Source organism: the organism of the source record quoted next, unplaced genomic scaffold (genome assembly GCF_019419815.1).
Source record: "Pyrus x bretschneideri cultivar Hongxiangsu unplaced genomic scaffold, Pyrus_bretschneideri_v1 Contig44, whole genome shotgun sequence".
Classification (NCBI taxonomy): domain Eukaryota; kingdom Viridiplantae; phylum Streptophyta; class Magnoliopsida; order Rosales; family Rosaceae; genus Pyrus; species Pyrus x bretschneideri.
Genome location: NW_025999768.1, coordinates 3,644,966 through 3,666,303, shown reverse-complemented (window position 1 = coordinate 3,666,303; position 21,338 = coordinate 3,644,966). Strand labels below are relative to the sequence as shown.

General features: G+C 37.3%; 4 protein-coding genes across 5 annotated transcripts; 1 reads left to right on the top strand and 3 right to left on the bottom strand.

The window, feature by feature from the left end:
• Positions 1–5,183: 5,183 nt before the first annotated feature.
• Positions 5,184–8,779, bottom strand: LOC103955971 (NADP-dependent glyceraldehyde-3-phosphate dehydrogenase). The gene is made up of 9 exons (XM_009367887.3): positions 8,434–8,779; positions 7,834–8,027; positions 7,399–7,527; positions 7,172–7,291; positions 6,726–6,862; positions 6,485–6,640; positions 6,003–6,381; positions 5,804–5,920; positions 5,184–5,634 (listed from the first exon to the last, which is right to left on the bottom strand). The coding sequence occupies exons 1-9, from the start codon at positions 8,576–8,578 to the stop codon at positions 5,521–5,523; spliced, it is 1,491 nt and encodes a 496-aa protein (XP_009366162.1). The 5' UTR covers positions 8,579–8,779; the 3' UTR covers positions 5,184–5,520.
• A 4,360-nt stretch (positions 8,780–13,139) lies between these two features.
• On the bottom strand, positions 13,140–15,726 carry LOC103955970 (40S ribosomal protein S12). The gene is made up of 5 exons (XM_009367886.3): positions 15,601–15,726; positions 15,131–15,165; positions 14,185–14,485; positions 13,667–13,732; positions 13,140–13,426 (listed from the first exon to the last, which is right to left on the bottom strand). Exons 2-5 carry the CDS (start codon positions 15,136–15,138, stop codon positions 13,367–13,369), a joined length of 435 nt encoding a protein of 144 aa, XP_009366161.1. The 5' UTR covers positions 15,139–15,165; positions 15,601–15,726; the 3' UTR covers positions 13,140–13,366.
• A 739-nt stretch (positions 15,727–16,465) lies between these two features.
• Positions 16,466–18,552, bottom strand: LOC103955969 (40S ribosomal protein S12). Of its 2 annotated transcripts, none has more exons than XM_009367885.3 (5): positions 18,426–18,552; positions 18,066–18,100; positions 17,182–17,485; positions 16,982–17,047; positions 16,466–16,684 (listed from the first exon to the last, which is right to left on the bottom strand). In XM_009367885.3, the coding sequence occupies exons 2-5, from the start codon at positions 18,071–18,073 to the stop codon at positions 16,625–16,627; spliced, it is 438 nt and encodes a 145-aa protein (XP_009366160.2). In that variant the 5' UTR covers positions 18,074–18,100; positions 18,426–18,552; the 3' UTR covers positions 16,466–16,624. The 2 variants fall into 2 exon arrangements, with proteins under 2 accessions (XP_009366160.2, XP_048423113.1); XM_048567156.1 differs by lacking the exon at positions 18,426–18,552 and adding an exon at positions 18,177–18,215.
• A 189-nt stretch (positions 18,553–18,741) lies between these two features.
• On the top strand, positions 18,742–20,109 carry LOC103956066 (replication termination factor 2-like). The gene has a single exon (XM_009368009.3). The coding sequence runs from the start codon at positions 18,746–18,748 to the stop codon at positions 19,892–19,894; it is 1,149 nt and encodes a 382-aa protein (XP_009366284.2). The 5' UTR covers positions 18,742–18,745; the 3' UTR covers positions 19,895–20,109.
• The last annotated feature ends 1,229 nt before the right edge of the window (positions 20,110–21,338 follow it).

The window sequence follows — 21,338 nt, the reverse complement described above, 5'->3', positions numbered from 1 at the left end:
CACACACACACACACAACCAATATATATAGATATACTATATAGACAGGATGACTAGAGATGATTAGGTGGAGATTAATCAAATTTGGGGAGGATTAATTAATTAGATTTGGGGGGTTTAGAGTGGAATTATTGGAGGAGGAGGAAAGGGCGAAAGCGTTTGGGAATGGCGGTTTTTGGTGGAGGGAGGGGGTGAGATAAATTATAAATAGAAAAAAAAAAAATAACGGTGGACGAGTGTGCGTGTGTGTTTTGAGTGGGTGGGGCCCATTCTCACCCGTCAAACGCGTTTAGCATACTCTTTTGGTCAGACACTAGAGTAGGGATACCTGAGAGTACCATATCCACATTAGTACCGTCCTGTATGCGTTTTATGTGTTTTGCTCATGGCAGCATATCTGTCTCATTTTACTTGAATTTGAATTGAGAAATACTAAGGGAATCTCTTAGGAACTGGTTTAAGTTAAGCATCGTGTTCGTCTTTTTTCACTTGAATTTGAACTAAGAAATGTTTAAGTATAATTTTTTAACAGTGAGATTTTCTATATACCCTTTGTCATCTTACAATTTAACTTAAGTTTTCGTACCGACATTATAAAATATTGTGCAAAAAATATGATGTGTCAAAGAGTCAATGGAAAATCCCACTTTTCAATAAATGGTTACCATGGAAAACAACCGAATTGATTAGTTATGTGACCAATACACAATGTGTTTAGAAGTTCATGCGCTATAGAACTTGCCACTAAAAACTAGCTTAAACTGGCTTGTTAGTAAACGGTGCTTAAAAACTCTTGTTTGGTGGGCTGGATGTAGTGAGCCTTAGAGATAGAATTGGATTGAAATGAACTTGTAAGACATGACTTACATAATCCATGTATAATGATTAGATAACCCACTTTATTATAAATCTGTAACCCATCATGTCTAAGTCTCATTCATCAAACATTCTGACATAACAAACAAGAAACTTGGCTCAAGTCCATTTTAATTGATCACAATTTGTCCCACCTAGCCTATGAAACAAGCCACTCCAAGATATGTTGTTTTTCATGAACAATTGAATCCTAACTCAATGTATTTAACGTTGGGTAAAAGAATCGCTCAAACTGTTCAAAACAGGCAAATCAAACCAAGTTGATGGTTCGATTCGGTTTTGTTAGTGACTACTAAAATTACCATATGAAGTCCACTTTGATTCTCTTAATTTCTTATAAAGGAAAATTAATTAAACCAAACGTAAGCCAATCACTAAATGAATTGATTTGTTTCCGTCCATGTCTTCTACACTACTAGTTTAGGGTCTAAACCGAATCAAATTGAACTCTTGAAAACATTATTCCAATTACATTATGGACTCTAAAACAAGTAAAACCAAATCGCGTCCATCCTCAATTGTAACTTGAATCTAATATTGTGCGTGTTATTGTAATTTTTGTTTTAATATTTTTCTTGGTGTAGATAACTCAATTGTGCTAGTTACTCTCAGATCTAAATTCTCCTCCTATTTGAACGTTCAAGATTAAGCCACGACATAATTTTGTTTTTATCTTCTAAGAAATAAAAAGAAAAAGAAAAAAAAGGAGAGGAGGGAAAAATAAAGGGGTGAGAATCCAACTCCTTTACTCCCACATGTTTTGTAACTTGAATTTAATATTGTGCGTGTTATTGTAATTTTTGTTTTAATGATTTTCATAATGTACATAACTCAATTGTGCTAGTTACTCTCAAATCTAAATTTTCCTCCTATTTGAACGCTCAAGAATAAGCTATGATATTATTTTGTTTTATCTTCTAAAAAATAAAAATAGAAGGGAAAGAAATGAAAGGAGGGAAAAATGGAGGGTGAGAATCCCACACGTTTGTTTCTCTCATTTATCCAACCCATCTCTATCGCAACGTTTTTCTCTTATTTCGGCAACTTCGTTGCGTGGTGGATTCGTAAGTAGGAATTAACCATTTTTCTTTGGGCTTGGCATTCACATCAAAGTTCAACATGCTCAATCATATGTAGTCTTTTCTTCTTAAGAAAAAATGAATTCTTAACTCATAGCCTCGCTTTTTAACTTCAATTTAAAAAACTCATATTTGCATCCGTCTAGTCTTTGTCTAGACGCTTTAGGTCTCAACCCACCGTCCAACTAGTACCTTTTAGAATACAAATAATTCACCATATGATTTGTTCAAGATTTACGTCGCATTTTTTTATACAAGAGCATCAATGTGCAAAGACTAAAAAATGGGTACATACATTTTTAATTAGGTTTTTGGAATTTCAACCACTAAAATGCTCAAGCTTTGTTTGCTAAAAGCACGACCAGTGGGATTATAATCTTGTTATGTTAAAATTCAGCAGCGTTGTGATTGTTGTGGCCTCTCATTTGGGATGCAATCTTAGTTGTAATTCCAATTTCCAAACCATATTCATTGCATCCAAATATCGAATATTATTAGGTTAAGAAATTCATTTTCTCATTCATTTAATTGATTTGTTAGTTTGTTAACAATGGATAGTGATTTTTGCACTCTATTTTTTTTGTTTCCACATGCACTAAGTAGTTCTTATGGCATGGGACCAAAGTCTCGCAAATTGATCTTTTACAACACTTTTATCAATTAAATGCTTTTATCCGTAGAATAAAGCTTCTCGGTATACCTTTTTTTTTTTTTTTTTTTATGTTCATACTTTGACGTTTATGAAGTTTATTTCTTTGCTACAACTAATAAAAATTCTTTGTTTTGAAATGATCGAGTCACAAATGGAAATGATCACCATTGACTGATTCATATTTTACATAAAAACGCATATACTCTTTTCGACAGTTCATGCACTAGGATCTTAATAAACCATATCCTGCTCCTAATTAATTGATTAATTAAACAGGTATAAAATAGTATATTCATTAGTTTCAACCTTCTTGGCGATGGATTGAGCTGTGAAGTATGAATATATAATTTTTAATCAAACCGAAATCTGACTCATACAACAACAATAATAATTGAGTTTTATTCTACTCAGTTAGGTTAGTTGTATGAATCATAGAATATAACTGCGCTCGATTTTGCGCCTAACTTTTCATTAGCTCCAGGTACTCCGTATATTTTCTTACATTGTCTTTTCATGTCTTCTTAGGTTTTTCTCTACCCATTTTGAGCTAAGTCTTCATCTCATAGTTGCATCTTCTAACCGGAGCAACAAGGTCTTTGATTCACATACGTGTCCAAATCACCTTAACTAAATTTCTCTCATCTTATCTTCAATTGCGACCACTCCTACTTTACCTCGAATTTCTTCGTTCTTAATCTTATCATTTCTCGTGTGCTCACACATCCAACGAAACATTCTCATCTCTGCTACACCTTAATTCTCATCCACACTCATTGGTCAACATTAATTTTAGTGATTAATCAGCTGAAAAGTTTTTAATACAGATTAGCATATATGTGATCTCCTACTTAACCTTAATTAACAAGATTATTTGAAATCCGGAGACACCAAAAATTCGAATGGGTTTGGTTAGTAAAATGCTCCCAAAAGATGTAGGTAGACGTCCTTGTCCCGTACCAATCACATCCCCACTTTTCTATGCTCTTTAGTCTTTACACCTCATACATTGCCATACATGTTACATATTATATGTTAAGGCAATCCCTAAACCAAATCATTAAACATGATTATCATGTTTGCTTAGTCAAGAATTAGGTCACTTAACTAGTGTTATAAGAACACGAAGATTATATTCCCTTTATTGTTTATGTGTTTCACCGCGCTGTAGGAGCATGAGTGTATATTTATTTCTGGATTTTTTTGTGAGGTATGCTACACCGTACAAATAATATGGTCTGACAGTCGAACCTTATAGTTTCCCTCTATACAAGCATGATATCATACCCTAAGGGATATCCACTCTAAACACTTTTGAGCCAACTAATAATCCTTATGCCTAAATTAATAATTATGTTGTCTACTTGTTTGGAGATATTTATACAAAAAACAGTTATTTTAGAAGTGCTTTTTATATTAAAAATCCAAGTGCTTCTCGAAAAGTTTGATGAAAATAGTAAGTGCTTATCTGATATATTCCAACGCTCTTGCATCAATCAATCACATTTCAAGCCAACTTTGATCCGCCAGATATAAGAATTTGATTTGACATCTAAAAATTTCAACTGCAATCACATCCTCATCAGAAACTTTCTTATTCGTTTCATTTTTATTTTTTGGACTGTACATGAATTATGCAGCAATTTTTTTTTTGGTAAAGATGAATTATGCAGCATTGGCTGGATTCAGATCAGTTTTCAACTCTCGGAAGCTCTGCTTAAAATATTTTGAAGAAACTTTTGGAGAGATTTTTTAGTATGCTAAAACACGATCTAATACACCAAGTTTCATAACATAAGTGGTTGGATACTTGAAAAAAAAAATTTCAATTACTTGTAATATGACACTTAGTGTACCAGACCGTATTACTGATACACTGAAATTTTTGTCAAACTTTTGGATGTCAAATTAAAGAACAAGAACATGTCTAGAGAGCTTTATTTGGGAGCCTAAACCAGCATATTCCATTCCAGTATTCACAGCTACACAATTTGCGTAGACGTTGATCAGGACAATGTACACATCCCTTTGCAATTAATTTTGAATCTTCATCCTCGCAGATTAGAATATTGCTATGTTAAACCAAAAAGGGTTTTTGTAAAAGAAAAACCCACCTAAGCAATAGGCATGCATTTCATCTTTTCATTAATTAGTCACCAAACACTCTAAGCATGCGTTTCACTAACCAACCTCAGTGCACCTAAGTGCATTTTTGCGTCCACATTACGTACTTACCCTAGAATTACTAATTAGTATTAGTGAAAATGACAAAGATAAGTTTATGAATTAGCTAATTATCTTTATTGCATACACGACGTCATGAAGCTCAAAGATAAGGCTCAAAAGCACCTTAAGAAAAAGACGGTAAGTCCCAAGTAATTACAAAATCACTGATCATCGCAAAGCGCTTGTAGCTCAATTACTTAAAAACGGTTAGACGAAAGTTCTGTGTTTGGTTTCTTCCGTAACCAGCTCAAAAGTGTGCTAAAAGTTTGAGACCATCACAGAAGAAGGCCCAAACTAAAGTGTTGTGAACCTCGAATCATGCCCAAGACACCAAGGATCAAAGCAGTCCAGTACTTAGCTAATAGATGTGATGATCTGCTTATAAAACCAGAAAGTAATACAAGTCTCTCAGTTCTTATTGACCAAGTCTCCAACTTCATCAGGTACAGAAGAGAAGCCTAAAGTATTTGCAAGAGCTTAAAACATCATGTAATAATCGCGTGATGCAGCCTTTTGTGTAAGGGTATTGCCCATTATTCTCTTTTTCTCAACTCCATTTGTCCGACGATGACACATTTTTATTGTCTGCAGCCTAAAAAATCACTTACACATTTTACTAAATCCGCTACTACAACGACGTTAAGTAGCTTCGATTACTATATTATCACCCGATTCGTTATTAACAGGGTCACTAACCCATGGTGTAAGAAGGGGTTGGCAAGTTGATTACAGTGGTCTTGATCTTGGTCATCATGTTGATACTGTTGGTGATTCCTTGTGACCCAATTCCACTGTCCTTTATGCCCTGTCAAATAAGTCATTCATAAAAATTGTGAACATGGCAGTCTTGGAACGAAATTCTGGCTGTCGATAAAGGAGAATCAAAGGACAAAATAAACAATTGTGTAGAAGGATAAAAAAAAGAGGGCGGAAATCAGTCACAAAACTAATTTTCTGGACTTTTAAAGGGTTACCTGGAACGGAAAATGATCTGGTCCACGAGCAGGTGCGGAGTTTATTTGAACAGTTCCTGTCTCCATTGCATCACCAATCAAAATGGCCTTGTTGATGTCCTTTGTGAACACACAGCCCTGTATTTTTTTACACATGGGTTAATATTTTCTGAGTTAAAGCAAGCATGAAATGGTGGATTCCGAAGGAAATCAATGTTACCTGGAGTCCGAAATTACTGGCATTGCAATGGTGGATTCCTTCTTCTACCGTAGTAATCCTAATAACAGGCAAGACTGGACCGAATGGCTCTTCCCACGCAATTCTCATATCCGGTCTGACATTATCTAACAACAAAGGCCAGATAAGGTTGCCCTCTCTCTTGTACTCTTGGCAAAATGTTGCTCCTTTCTGTTTTGCATCCACAACCAAACCTTCAATAAAATTTGCAGATGATTCCGAGACAACAGGAGTGATGTCACTGTTCTCCTCTGGTGGACCAACGGTTAATTTTGCCACTCGTGCATTCACTTTCGCGACGAGGGCATCAGCAACGGATTCCATCACCAAGACAACCTTAACAGCAGTACATCTTTGACCACTGTTAAAAATGTGCGTTGTCAAGCAAATTTGAAATTATATTGTTAGTCAAGTATTATGGATTGCAGCAGAAAGAATGAGACTAACACAATTAATTTCTTCACCTGTATGAAAAGCCTCCCTTTATTATGTTTGCCGCGACCAAATCTAGGTCGGCATCTTCAAGCACAATGCATGCATCTTTTCCTCCCAACTCCATCTGAAGAGGGATCATGCCTGCCTTCTTCGAAATTGCAATGCCGGTGTCACCACCAGTGAAGCTGAAAAACCAGGATTCATCTTTGAGTAACGATAGACAAGGAAAGGGAGCTTATTGTGGTATCGAAGAAATCAATCTGGGATTACCTAATGCAGTCCACTCCAGGATGCATGGTAAGGAAGTCGCCGATCTCAGATCCTTTCCCAGTGACACAGCTAATAAGGCCTTTGGGAAATCCAGCCAAGTGGAAGCAATGCACCATATGAAGGCAAGAAACAGCACCCTAGAAGGAAACTTACGGGTACAATTTAGTCTTCCTCGAAGTTAAAGAGATCATCGAACATAAATCTTTTCTAAAGTGTTTTTGAAAGAATTTTGTAATGCAGTTCTGTCATTCAAAATACATTTTTGCATGAATTTACATAGTGGCAATGATCCACTGAGAAGTTATACTCAGGTGTTATACTCAGGTCAGTGCAAAAGATGTGTGGAATCAAACAGCGGGGGAATTACTGAGTCTCGAACACAATGTCTTACTATCTAGTAAGAACTTCTGAACCAGTGTATAATTTTGAAGTTTGGTAACTAATACCTGAGTTGGGGGCTTCAGCACAAGGGCGTTTCCAGCGATCAGCGCAGGAGCAATTTTTGAGACAGCAAGGTTGACAGGATAGTTAAATGGTGGAATGGCTAGAACCACACCGAGCGGAATCTGCAATCATATTGCAGCAACAGTCACACAAAAGATATTGCAAAAACTCATCAGTAAAGAGTAGAAAGGTAAACTAAAACTATAAAGTACTTGAAAAATAAAGATACCTTGGAAGTTAAGCAATATTTTGTTCTGTCATTTCCTGGGAAACTATCAGACACCAAGAACTTCCCTTCCCCGAGAATCCTAACCCCTTCTTCGGCGCAGTAAGACACCAAATCTCCAGACCTCACAACCTTCACAGAACCCAAAATTTCCATATCAGTTTCCAATTCGAGTAAATTACACTTTATCATCGAAATCAAACGTGAACATATAACAAAAATTATTTTTCACATATAAGCTCTTGATAATGTTACACTTTAAGATAAAAACCTTCAATTCAATGCTTTAGAAAAACAACTTGCCGACTTATTAACGAAGTCATCAAAGAAATTTCGCAACTAAAACCGAATTAGAACATGACAAGTGTTTTTGTATAAACTTATAGTTGTCGGAGTGTTTTTTTAATTTGCTAAGAAGACAGAGAACGAGTTATCAACCTCTGTGATAGCATCTTTAGCAGGTTTAGCAATTTCTTTAACCAGTGACTCCCCAATTGGAGCTTTGTGTTCTTTGAGGATAGAAGCAGCCTTGTGAAGGAGCTCGGCCCGCTTCCAAAGCGGGGTCTTAGCCCATGTCTTCTGTGCGATTTTTGCTGTCTCCATGACCTTGTTAACCTCTTCCTGCGTACAAGCTGCCACAGCCAAACAAAGGATAATTGTTAAATAGCTGTAAAGATGAAAAATATAACAAAAACCAGAGCAACCATTCAAATTGAAAGGACAATGATTATAACACTCCTCGTTTAGCATCTACACTTCTTGTGCGGGAATGGAGGAAAACTTATAAAATATTCAATTTGAAGTGGATATGACCAAACCTAGAGCGCCAAAACCAGAATAAAAACAGACCAACAACTCAAAATTTAAAGACTAATGAGTTTAACATCACACTGACGCGCATATACAAAGAAAATAGTAAAATATTCAATTTAAAGCACACATAAAACTGTAAAATATTCAGTTTGAAGCGCAGATAACTAAAATTGAAGCGCGAAAATCGCTACCCGATTGAAAGCCATGAAAAAAGATAATCATTACCTTGAACCTTGTAGTGGACCTTTCTTGTGGTAGGGTTGATGATGGGAACAAGTTTACCAGAAGATGATTTCTTCCACTCCCCATCAGCATAATACTTGTATGCTTCTCCATCAACAATCTCTGCAAACAATCCACTCCCAGCCATTACTCTTTTCTCAAAGATTCAAATACCAAATATCTCAAAAAACCCAGAAAACTAACACGATTTCTTCCTCTAAGTTATCAGAAAACTTAGAGAATATAACAATATCACTCTGGTTTTTATGAAAGGATGAGGAGTGAGAAGTGAGTGTGTGGTAATATGGAGTTTGGTGGTTTATGGGCTGTGGTTTGGTGGGGTTTTATGTAAGGGGAAGGTGAGCCACGCTTTGTTCTGTGAATTGGGACGGATTTTTGTTAGGTGGTTTTAAGGTTTGACGAGTAAGCTTTTTACTGCTCTTCAATTTTTTATTCTTTTTCTTCTGTGGCAGCTCTACGTTTTTCTTGTTTCAGACAGTTGAAAATATACATGAAATTTCGAAAATTAGTTAGCCTCGTGTTCTCCGCGGCTTTTAACTGCTGTTGAATTTTTTGGGCCAACAATTTTTATTTTTCACACTTATAGGGTAATTATTGTGTTATTAAAATACAATTACATGGTATAATCAGTTTAGTTGAACGGGCGATTGATGAATGCAGCCAGGTTGGAAGAGCCTATAACTCGAATGGGTTTGGCTTTTTATTTTTTATTTTTTTTTTTGAGCAAGAATCATAGCGTTACCTTACCTTGAACATGACACGGACTCCAAATTCTTAATTACAGAGCGCGAGGTGATTTATCATCAATATGATGATGGGAATGGAAACCAGAAGCACAACCGGAGTCATCCAAGATAATAAAGCCTGTTTTTGTGCTAATATTATGAATCAATAATCATTTATAGTATACCTTGAAGTATAAATATATTATCTGGCTACCTATTTTAAACTTGTGAACTGATCATATTACGTGACAATAATGTTCCGCTTAGTGTATAATAATTTTCAATTTTAAAAGTTACCATTTAACTTGATACATGCCTAAAGCGTGATACAATTAAAAATCATAGATTAGGGTAAGAGGATGGGCAAGGCACACTATCCTATCAAGGTTAGGCAACTACCACAGTTTATGCACGCTATCCTGTCAAGGTTAGGTAACTACCGGTTACCATCTTCACTTGTACCACGATGTTAAAATGGGGTGTTTTGAATTTGTAACTAATTTAAAAGTAGATCAATGTTATTGATATTTTCGATACATCTATCATACGGTTGTTGATATTCGATTTGTGTAGTTGTCAATAAACTTGAACCTTAACGGAGAAAGATTATATATAAGGGTTTTAGTTTAAGAAGGCAATCAAGGAGTTTGGAATTCTAAATTAGGGTTTATATATAGTTGTGTAAAGAAAACGAAGGAGAAGGAAGAGCTGTTACATCTACTACTCCTGCATGCACGCCTGCATGAAGTTGTTGAACATGTATATACATACATATACATATACATTATGCATATATTATATAAAAATGATTAGGACCTTCAAGCCCTACCTGAATCAGAACTGGTTTTGTATGAGCGAATTCGAAGGACACCGCGGTTAGGCAAATAAGAAGAAGTAGATACACCACGGTTGCCACCTACCTGTATTGGAAGTGGTATGGTTTAAATAATTATGTAAAGGAAAAACTAGAAATTAAAAACCAAAAACCAAAAACAAATCAACGTGAAGAAATTGCAAAACAGTAATTAACAAATTAAACTGCGTTTGTGCATACATGAACAAGGGCGCTCTCATTAATCAGTGATTGGAGTAGGAGCTAATAAATTAGGCAAAACCAGAAAGAGATGAGTAGAGAGAGAGAGAGGGAGAGAGGTAGAGAGAGTATAAGGAGTACTGAAACCTGCTGAAAGCTGAGTTTAATGATGCCATTTGTATCAGCTAAAACATGAAAACTGGAGAAAAGTTGAGCCATTCTTTTTCTTCTAGCTAAATCTAGAACAAATTAAAAATAAAAATAAAAAGAAATTAATATTTGTCTAATAAGATTAGTTCTGAATGGCCGCATTATATATATAACTAATCTGGTGATTAAAACATAAACTTGTAAAATGTTACGAGTATTACGGAGGGATTAGCTTGGATTTAGTAGATAAAACCAACTACCAGTTATTAAGGAGGATCGATTATCACAATGCTAATTTTGTCCTCCGATAGAGAGGGCTGCTTGACATTGCATTGGCAAATTTGGCATCATCAATGGTTCTTGCATGTTTTCAACGTGTTCCACAATTGGGATCATCTCTCCCTCGAATCTTTTTGCAGGCTCCTGCAAAAGTATAGCTACATGTGTATTGAGCGTCTTATTGTTTGAAGTATGCATGGGATCTTAATTATACATATACAAATTAATTAATCAATCTAACAACGTTAACCCGCGGTCGAGTCTAATTCTTCATGGATAAAATAGAATAACGATTTTAATAAGAATCTGCAAGGGGCTTTTAGGACCAGTGCTTTAAGGCCGTGAATCAATGGTTCGGTTCTCACTCTCTTGCTATCACTTGTGTAAAATAAATAAGTAAATAAGCTCGATCACATCATTTTTGGCAAAGACATTCGCAGCTAACAACTAAACGATGACATTGCAAATATATTGCTCTCAATATTGACGTATACACAGATGACACTGGAAAAATAGCTTGACAGACGTAAAGCCAAGAAACAACAATTCAAGTTTTGCAAATTTAGGCCCCAAACTCCAAATTTTATCGTTTATTAGGCCAAAACTGCGATATAAGTTTTGCACATTATTCAGCAACAAAACTCAAGTTTTAAGCTATAAGCTCCAAATCTATCATTTACTAGGTCAAAACTTCGCGGTAAGTTTTGGGGGTATTTTCTAATTTTGTTATCAATTAGGGAGGTTGTCTTCATATTATCCAATTAATAACTTTTGACATTTTTCTATGTTTCCTGATAGATTCCATACTTTCATACGTATTTGGTTATCGTTTAATATCTTTTGTCTGTGTTATATTATGAGTGAAAAACCTAACAAATATGTGCTCCTTTACTGTTAGCAACCTCTTTCACATCCAAAGTTTATCCCATTATCTTTTCTTTATGGGGGTCTCATTCACTGCTCATTTGCAGTTGGCTAGGGTTTCTTATTGGACGTAACAACCAGTGGTGGTGACTCCGGAAACGAATGGGTTTGTCAGAAAGCATGGCCGAAACCGAAACGTTTTTTTTTTTCAGTTATATCCCCGACTCCAAGACCCAAGTGGTTTAGTTTTAGGCCACACTTTCGTTATTGGTTGTGGCAACTTGCAAAAAGCAAAACCCCTTTTCTTTTTCCATTGGATATGTAAAAGTTTCTACACCATGTTTGAAGGGATAGGCTTATGGAATTGGGATCCTCTCCGAACTTCTGTGTCCCCATTGGATATGTGAAAGTTTCTACACCATCTTTGAAGGGATAGGCTTATGGAGTTGGGGTCCTCTCCGAACTTCTGTGTTCGGAGCAGACGAATCCAGAGAACTAGATAACTCATTTGAAATCTTACGACCCTCATTAGCTAATCCCATTGGCCCACTTCACACAAACCAACAGTCCGAATCTCTCTCTCAAACTTCAACAGCTCGAACATCCAAGTCCTTGGGCTCTGAACACAAAGATCCAGAGAGAATCTCGATCAGGGGTTATTGTCATTCATTTTTTTATTTATGAACTTATGGGCATGTTTTGAAGTGTCGGGTGCTTCTCCAAAAAAAACCGCTATTTTATAAAACACTTCAATTTTTAAGGAAAATTTCGTTCTAACAAACGTGTTTAGGCAAAACCGCTTGTTAAGAATTATTTAAAAAGCTTTTCAAGGCAATAGTGTCGACTGAACAAAAAGCTAGTGAACGATTTATCACAAATGAATTGGTCATAAAAGAAACTTATTTCTTCTTATTTTATGTTATCTTTTTGAAACAGTTAGAAAGGATAAGTTTGCTTAACGTGCATACACCTTCTCCCTTCAAGTCAAACGACTTTTTTTTCCTTCATTTCTTCCTTTGACACACTTTGAATACAAGGAATTTTAACGAAACACTTTCGGTATTGTTCATTTTTAACGAAAAATCACATTTTCACCTTTCTCTAATACTATTCACTACATATTTATTTGTTATTTTTTATTAAAACTGAAGTTTTTTTGAATTTTTCGTTAGTTTTCCTTTAAAAATAACAGTCTTTCCTTCTGATCTAATCCTACACACGAGACCCATATTTACTAATACACGCACTACAAAAAGACTCAAGCCTCTCGCTATCGCTTCTTGTAAAAAAACTCGCATCTCTAGGAATGATGAGTCATACCCAGAGTCTATGGAGATGATGGTTGAATCTTGAATGCAAATGTGGTTCACACACGGGCATCAGGCATGCCTGATAGCCACTAGTCTGACCACTCCAGGATAACATTACTTAATCCCATAAATCTCATGGAGGCCTATTCTCCCATACATTGTGCGGCAAGGATTGAGATATAATTGGGATGGGGAAGAAAACAACCATCAAGATAACAAGCCTGAGGCTGATGAGCTTCATGGTCCACAAAAGAAACGCCGTGTTCTAGCATAAAACGGCGGCCAAGATTTTGCTTTCAACCTCAACATCAATAATCCATTCAAGCATGCCAAATCGACGATAGTTTTTCATTCGAAGTCAAAAACAGTTACAAAATTGTAAAACTCCTTCGGGCAATACTCAAGTCAATACTTAAATAACGTGCTCGAATCAAAATCTTATAACAAAGCCATAGTAATATAAGATTGGACATACCACTGATATCATAACCAGATATTAAAGAGGCCTTAAGACTATCTAGGGAACATCGGCCTGAAAGCAGAACTTTAATAATTTAATGGGACTTGAGGTGCTCTTGAACAACATGGAGGCCTTCTGATTCTTCACCGAAATCCTGAAAAACGAAATGCAACAAGGCAAGTGAACAAACAGCATGCGAGGAATAATTAAATTTGGCAAGTGCTAAGAGGAAGTACGGTAAATAAGTACAAAGATTCACTAAGAGTGTGTACTAGTGTTGTGTAGTTTAAGAAAGTCCCAGAAATGTAGTTATAAATTTATTTTTGGGACAGCTTCAATATATAACGCCGGAAATGCAGTAAATCTCATGCACTCAACCAACTGTTCTCAATACCTTCACAACAACACAAGAGCAACCGACAACCTTTCTTGCCTTTCCTTCTGAATCAATCTTGCAAAGCTGTGAGCAGACAGTATAGAATTAACAACTGGTTCAGAAAGATCCATAAATACGGGCAACAAGAGAAAAATTAATATGCTGAAAGGAAAATGGAAACAATGAAATAGAGCTTGAACATTAGAAACCATTTAAAGACCGTCTCATGTTTGAATATTAGAAAACATTGAATATTAGAAAAATCCAGTTGCCCCGCCCACAATGGAAGTCATCAGATCATAAGCAAATTGACAGAGACATTTTAGTTAATTGGGATGTAAAACCACTCTAAAGTATTGCTACAGAGTGAAGGTAATTGTGAAACAATTGAAAAATATTGGGAAAAGCAACAAAATGGATTGAAAGATAGGTGAAAATATCGGAGCAAACTAAAATGACAAACAAATGATAACAAATACTTTGATGAAAAAACAAAAACTAACGAAATTTCTATATTTCAATTGATTTTTACTTACACCAGCCCATTCTCCAAGAGTTTTAGCACTAGGAATTGACATCAGTTTAACATTATGGTCTGCACATAGTGCCTTGACCAGCTTAACATAATCAGCCTGGTCACAGTCCTCAGCTACAACGCAGAGCTGTGCAGCATGCTTCTCAATGACCTTTGCACCCTCGTGGAGTCCACGAGTGAGCCCACCATGAGCTAATGACTTCCTCAACACAAGTTGCAAGGCTGTCAAAAGGTCCATTGGTTCACCTAGAGCTGCAGGAACTGCAACAGGCTCAGCAACAGGAACAGCAACTTCTTCATCTCTGTACAACCAATATATTGAAGTAACATTAGACATACCGCACCGAATATATATAAAGGATGTCATAACTGAGGAAAAAAAAATGCCTACGATAGACTGAAGTATGTAAGCACTATCCAGCCAGTAAAGTCCTAGATTAAAGGATCAATGAAGAAATCAGAATTCGAGAGTGCAACCTCAATTCCTAAGGTGACTAGCAAAGAAAAAAGACTTGGTACAGCTTACAAAAGCTTCTAATATATCTTTCATGGGAGAACATACAACATTAAATTGAGAACAATTGTATCGGAAACACACAAGTTAAAACATAACTAAAACAAGCCTTCACTCACTCATCCATGACATGCACCCACAGTCGAAACCAAATGGCCCCTACAGGCAAATAACTACAACGCAGAAGTTCCCCGGAAATCTGAGATTCTGGAATCCTAACCCCACTGCTCTTCTCAGACTAAACTTATACCGTGTCCCATCATCACGATATGTAACAAACCGGTGAAAACACTTCATCGATACAACAAATATAATTTAAACAACTGCTCAGGGCAAGCAATCAGGATCACCCATTGATCTCTAAAACTATTTGCATCTTTTATATAACAAATATTCCATAAGTAGAGAATCAGAAAACAAAATGTCCACATACCCTGACATGTTTCGGGTCGGTTGAAACGAAAAGCCCTGATGACATGAGAAAACAGATGATATATCAGCCAGATTAAAGAAAATTCAGTGAGAGATACAACAATTACAAGACTTCCAAGCTCAAATACTGAAATCTAAACAAGCTTAGAGCAATAAAACCTGCCAAAAAAGACCACAACCCTTCAAACTTGCTAAGGAAATTTGAAGCTGCTACATTTAGTGTCCAAATGCTCGGACATGAGATTTTAACTTCCAATTTCCCCAGAAATTTTATAGATTTCGTGAAAAAACAAAGAACTCAAATCTTCCTTCGAATAAATATCAGATTTTTGATAATCTTTAAACCCTAATCATCTTTTTTTATTCTTTCAATTTTCGGCTAAAATTCCCAGGCTTTCACACACAATTCTTAACCGAAATATAATTGTAAAGTTTAAATCAGAAGAGAATGCAACTGAACGCAGCGCTGACCTCGACGGTGGTTGGGAGGCGGAGATCGAAATCCTGAAAGCGGCAGCACTGTATCCTGCAGGAGAAGGCTAATGAGGCAGGAGCCGAGCTTATAACTTACATGGAATCTGCATAAACCCTAAAACACTTAACCCAAAATTACTATAGTACCCTTGGGCTTTAATAATTTATTTGCTTTCGTTTTGTCACAATGTCGGGCCCAAGCCCAAGATTAATCACTTTCTTTAAATTTTGATGCTTCGCTTCTTTTCGGTTATTACTACGCTTTAATGATATTTTTCTCGATTCACAGGTGAGACTTCTAACGTTTTCACTCAACGAGTTCGATACCGACTTTATAATAATAGCCCATGGCATTTGGAGATCCGGCCACCCATTAGCGCAACTAGGTCAGCTAGTATCAAATATCCATATTTTTTTTCTTTTATAAATGTGAAATTGGAGAAAATTGGACTCAAAACCCCGATTCCTCCTAAACCAATACTTAAAAAAGATAAACTATGTTTCCCATTAGGGTTTTTTTTTTTTTTTTTCTATTTTTTCTTTTTGAACAAACAATATTTTTGCACTAAAGGAGTAGGAGAGTAGGCTAAACCTCATAATGAACTAATAACAATATGGTTCAAACTCGCAATTAGCGAGAATCGAACCTAAAACCTCTCTTACTTACAAGAAAAGCTTTAGAACAAAGAAATGATTTGGTTCGGTTCTGTTGGTTTCGATTGTTTCACGTAAGCATGTTTCACGGTCGATGATCCTTTTTCGTTTGTAGAACGGATGCTACAAAATGTAAAACCTGTACGGTGATCCACAAGGTACTCAAAACCGATAGCATGATCAACGAGTACTAAAAACGCAGATCAAATAAAGAAACGACACAGAAAACTTCTTCAATTCCGGACAGAGAGGTAAAGACGGACAAAACATCATATGTTTCGATAATCTGAATGGAAAGTTACTCAATTCCACTTCCACCTAAAGAACATCACACCCAAATCGAAATGGGGCTAACTTTTTTTCTAATTTAATGGGACTTAATGTGCTCCTGAACAACATGAAGGCCTTCCGATTCTTCGCCAAAATCCTGCGAAACAAAACGCAATAAAGTAAACATACCGAATACAAGGAATAATCAAATTTAGTGATGCCATAAGAACGTATGGTAGAGAAATACAAAAACTTCCCGATTAGCATGTATTAGCCTGCACAATTATAAAGTTATTCAGAAAATCTCGAAAAAAATGCAGTTATGTAGTTAGTGGAACACCAAATTTTCGGATGGATGTTTTTCCACCAGATACAAAATATTTCGGAGATTTAGCTTCAAGACATAACACCGGAAATGTAGTAACGTATGCACTCGAATGAATGTTGTAAATACCTTCACAACGACGCAAGAGCAACCAACCACTTTTCTTGCCTTTCCTTCTGAATCAATCTTGCAAAGCTGGGTGCAGATGGTATAAAATAATAATAAGTTGAAGAAATACAAACAAACTAAATGTTTAACACAGGAAAATAGTTACTTTGCGGTAAGAGCTAAAACTAACAAAACTTCTATGCCAATTGATTTTCACTTACACCAGCCCATTCTCCAAGAGTTTTAGCATTAGGAATTGACAGCAGTTTAACGTTATGGTCAGCACATAGAGCCTTGACAAGCTTAACGTAATCAGCCTGGTCACAGTCCTCAGCTACCACACAGAGCTGTGCAGCGTGCTTCTCGATGACCTTTGCACCTTCGTGGAGTCCACGTGTGAGCCCACCATGAGCCAATGACTTCCTCAGCACAAGTTGCAGTGCGGTCAGAAGGTCCATGGGTTCACCTAGAGCTGCTGCAGCAGCAGCAACAGGCTCGGCAGCTGGAACAACAACCTCTTCTTCTCTGTACAATCAATAAAATGAAGTAACATTAAACACGCTGCCATACCACATATGACACACCAAAATATATCAAGTATATCAAACTGAGAAATAAAGAATGCGTATGATAGACTGCCATGTCCCACTATCGGAATGTCCAGTAAGTGAAAACAAGCATGGAGTAGAAACACAAAATCTAAAACATACAACTAAATTAAGCCTTCACACACTCATCCATGACATTCCCACTGTCGAAACAGAAAGGCTGCTATAGACATTAACTAGAATTCAGAAGTTCACTATGCGTTCTGAAAATCTGGATTCCTAACCCCACAGCTCTCACATAGCTAGACAAAAATTGTGCCCTCTCGCAACAAATTGGCGAAAGGAAGTTCACCAGTAGAATAGATAAACCTACACTACTGCTCGGGCCAAGCAATCGGGAACAAGCTTTGATCTCAAACAATCTGAAACAAGCTTTGATCTCAAACAATCGGAAACAAACTTTGATCTCTAAAAGTATATGCATCCTCCATCATAGCATACATTCGATATTTACAGCGAAAAACAAGTACAGAGCGGACATACAAATGACTACATACCCTGACATTTTTGGGGCCGATTGAAATTACAAACCCTGGTAACATGAAATCAACAAAAGCGATGTCAGCCAGATAAAATATTTCAGTAAAACATACAATCACCAAACGTACAAGCTCTATCACTGAAATCTATACAAATCTCATAACAATGTCAGTAAAAACCTGCAAAACAATATCACAAACCCTAAGATAGGAAAATGATACTTGGAATTGGGGGATAAATTTGTTGCTTTCGTGAAAAAACACATAACTCAAATTACCCATCAGGGGATTTTCAGATCTCAGATTTTAGGGATTTTAGGGATTTCCATTAACTTAGGGATGAAATGTGATCGGAAACATAGAGAGATGAACACTAACCTTGATAATGGAGGTGGCGGAGAAGTACCGATGCGAGGGAGGCAGCAAGATAAGTGAATGGAAGACGACGGCGAGCGTTCAAAGTTTTGAGCTTTATATCGAAATAACCCTAAAAGCCCTACACTGAAGTTACTATTCTACCCCTCATTTGAGGACTTCATCACCGACTCCACGGCCCTCCGATCTCTCTCTCGTTCCAAACTTATAAATCCCCAAATTCGACAGATTTGTTTCCAATTCCTGCAATTTTCCCTCCGAAATCTTCAATCTTGAAACCCTAATTTCCCAATCCGCAAATCATTTCCACCAGCAAGATCACGATGCATCCCAAACTTCAAAATTTCCAAATTTTCCTCCAATCTCCCGACCTCCAAATCCCAACCCAAACCCTAACCCTATCCCCAATTCAGACCCCAACTCTCCGCCACCTCAAGCTCTCAATTTTCTCCCATGCCCTGCCATCGCTTTACTTCACCGTCAATGGTAAGCCCCTAAACGACTCCACTCCGCTTCTCGATTCTCAAATTACCCCGCTTTCTACTCTAATTTTACGAATTAGGGCTCTTGGAGGCGGCGGCGATGGTGGCGCGACCGGGGCGGAGTCTCGCGACTGCTATCTCAAAATGTACGCGGAGAAGAAGCCCGATAAGGTCGACCCGAACGAGCAGAGGCTTTCGAAGTGGCTCAATTGCGCGCTGTCGAACGAGCCATTGAAGGAGCCGTGCGTGATGGATTTTCTAGGGAATGTGTTTAACAAGGAGGCTCTTGTGGAGGCGTTACTAGGGAAGAAGGTGCCCAAGGCGTTTGGGCATATAAAGGGGTTGAAGGACATGATCAGTATTCATCTTACCCCAATTACCGGGGCTGAATTCAATCGCCAATCGGTTGCCGGGCCGCGGTTTCAGTGCCCCATTACCGGGGTTGAGTTCAATGGTAAATGTAAGTTTGTGGGATTAAGAACTTGTGGGCATGTGTTGAGTTCAAAGGCTATGAAGGAGATAAAGTCGTCGACTTGCCTTGTTTGTCATGTGGGATTTTCGGAGGCGGATAAGATTGTGATTAATGGGAATGAAGAGGAAGTTGCGGAGTTGAGGGAGAGGATGGAGGCCGAGAAGGCGAAAGGGAGAGTGAAGAAGGTGAAAAAGTCCAAAAACGGGGATTCTGGTGTGAATGGTGGAGAGGAAGAGGGTGTGGGTTTGGAGGCCTCCCGGTTGAGTGGAACCAAGCATGGCATTGATGCTAAGGCTGTGGAGAAGGCTTCAGCAAAGGTCGAGGTAAATGGGAAGGGTGTGAATGGTGGGGCTAATGTGAAGGATGCAAGTAATGGTGGGGCGAAGAGGTTCAAGGCGGTGGATATGGCCCCTGCTAATGCTACTAAGGAAGTGTATGCGTCCATCTTCACGTCGTCAAGGAAGAAGGACTTCAAGGAAACATTTTCTTGCAGATCTCTTCCACTTGGTAGAAACTGATTGATGGTAAGGTCTAAGAGAAAGGAATACTGTCTTATTTGTAATGTGAACAAACATATCATTAATAAGACACTTAGACTTGTTATATACTTTTCGGAACCTTTGTTCTTATATTGGTAGGATTCCGATATTGGTAGGATCGTGCTATGCTTTTGTTATTCCTGCAGCTGTAGTATGTAAAGATTTGTATGTTCAAATAGTGTGATCTACCTGAACCCAAATTGTGTTCTGTTTTGAAAACGAAGCATTTAGAAATTGAAGAGTTCCTGAGCTGTTCCACACCGCACCACTTTGCACCCTTGCTTCCCATAGGAAATGCAATCAATTGTTGGCTATTTGGGTTGATGGAACTTGGGGAGGAGCCTGGAATGAAGTTCATTATAGTGTCTCACCTGCAAAACTTATAGCGGTCTGTCTTCCGCACATTCGTTGGCTTGTTAATAACAACTCTTTTTAGTGACCCCTGAGAAGAAAGTAACACGAGAGCCGACCTTCTGGTTTAGTTTGCAGAGGATAAAAGTATCAGTTCTTCCTTAAACAGGGTGAGGTTTTACTTGAGATTGTGAGCATGTCAGCCAAGTGTTATCTTTTGTTGCCAAATTTTCGTTTCAGATGAGGAGAAAATCTGCGAATTTCAATTACTAATGATTAATGAAGTAGTCTGTTATTTTATTTGGCTTTTCAAAACACGGAACAAAAAGAAAGGTCGGTCTATCGGCCTTTCAATCACCATCTCAGAACTAAATTTTCTTCCCCATCCACGGATTACATGCCATTGACTGCAAGGTTACATGCTCAGATTTTCATAGAAAGCGACAGTTTTTACCTCGTTATAATTTAATGGCGTCTTCAATTTTGCGCTCAAATTTTTTAATTTTATTCCGAACTTCATATACTCTTAATTCGTGCCAATGTCCCTTGACTTTAGTTTACTCGTGTGCAATAATACAAGTTACTACTAAAATTGTAAAAAAAAATTAACGGCTTGAAAGACATTGACACGAATTGAGAGATTAATGGGACTCGAGTAGAAGTTCCTACTCCACGAGCTTTCTTGGTCCCTCGGCACGGTTGAGATTCCATAATGCATCACAAGCACAGACAAAGGGCGCGATTGAGCGTCTCATCGGAGGGAAAATGAAATAAGGTCCACAGCTCAGGGGACATTGTTGTAAAGGGGCGATCGAGCATCTCATCAGAGGGCAAAGTAAAACGAGGTCCGCAACTCACAGGACATTGTTAAAATGAGATTTAAAGAAGGGCATAAATGGCAAAGGCCAACAGAAATGAAAAAGTAGAGGGCAAAACAGGTAAAAACAAAAATAAAAATGCTTTGAAAACTTTAAATTTTAACAATAAGAACAAATTAAAAGATAAAATAAATAAATTTTTAATGTAAAAATATGATTTTTCGTTAAAATCAACGGTACCTACAATTTTTCGA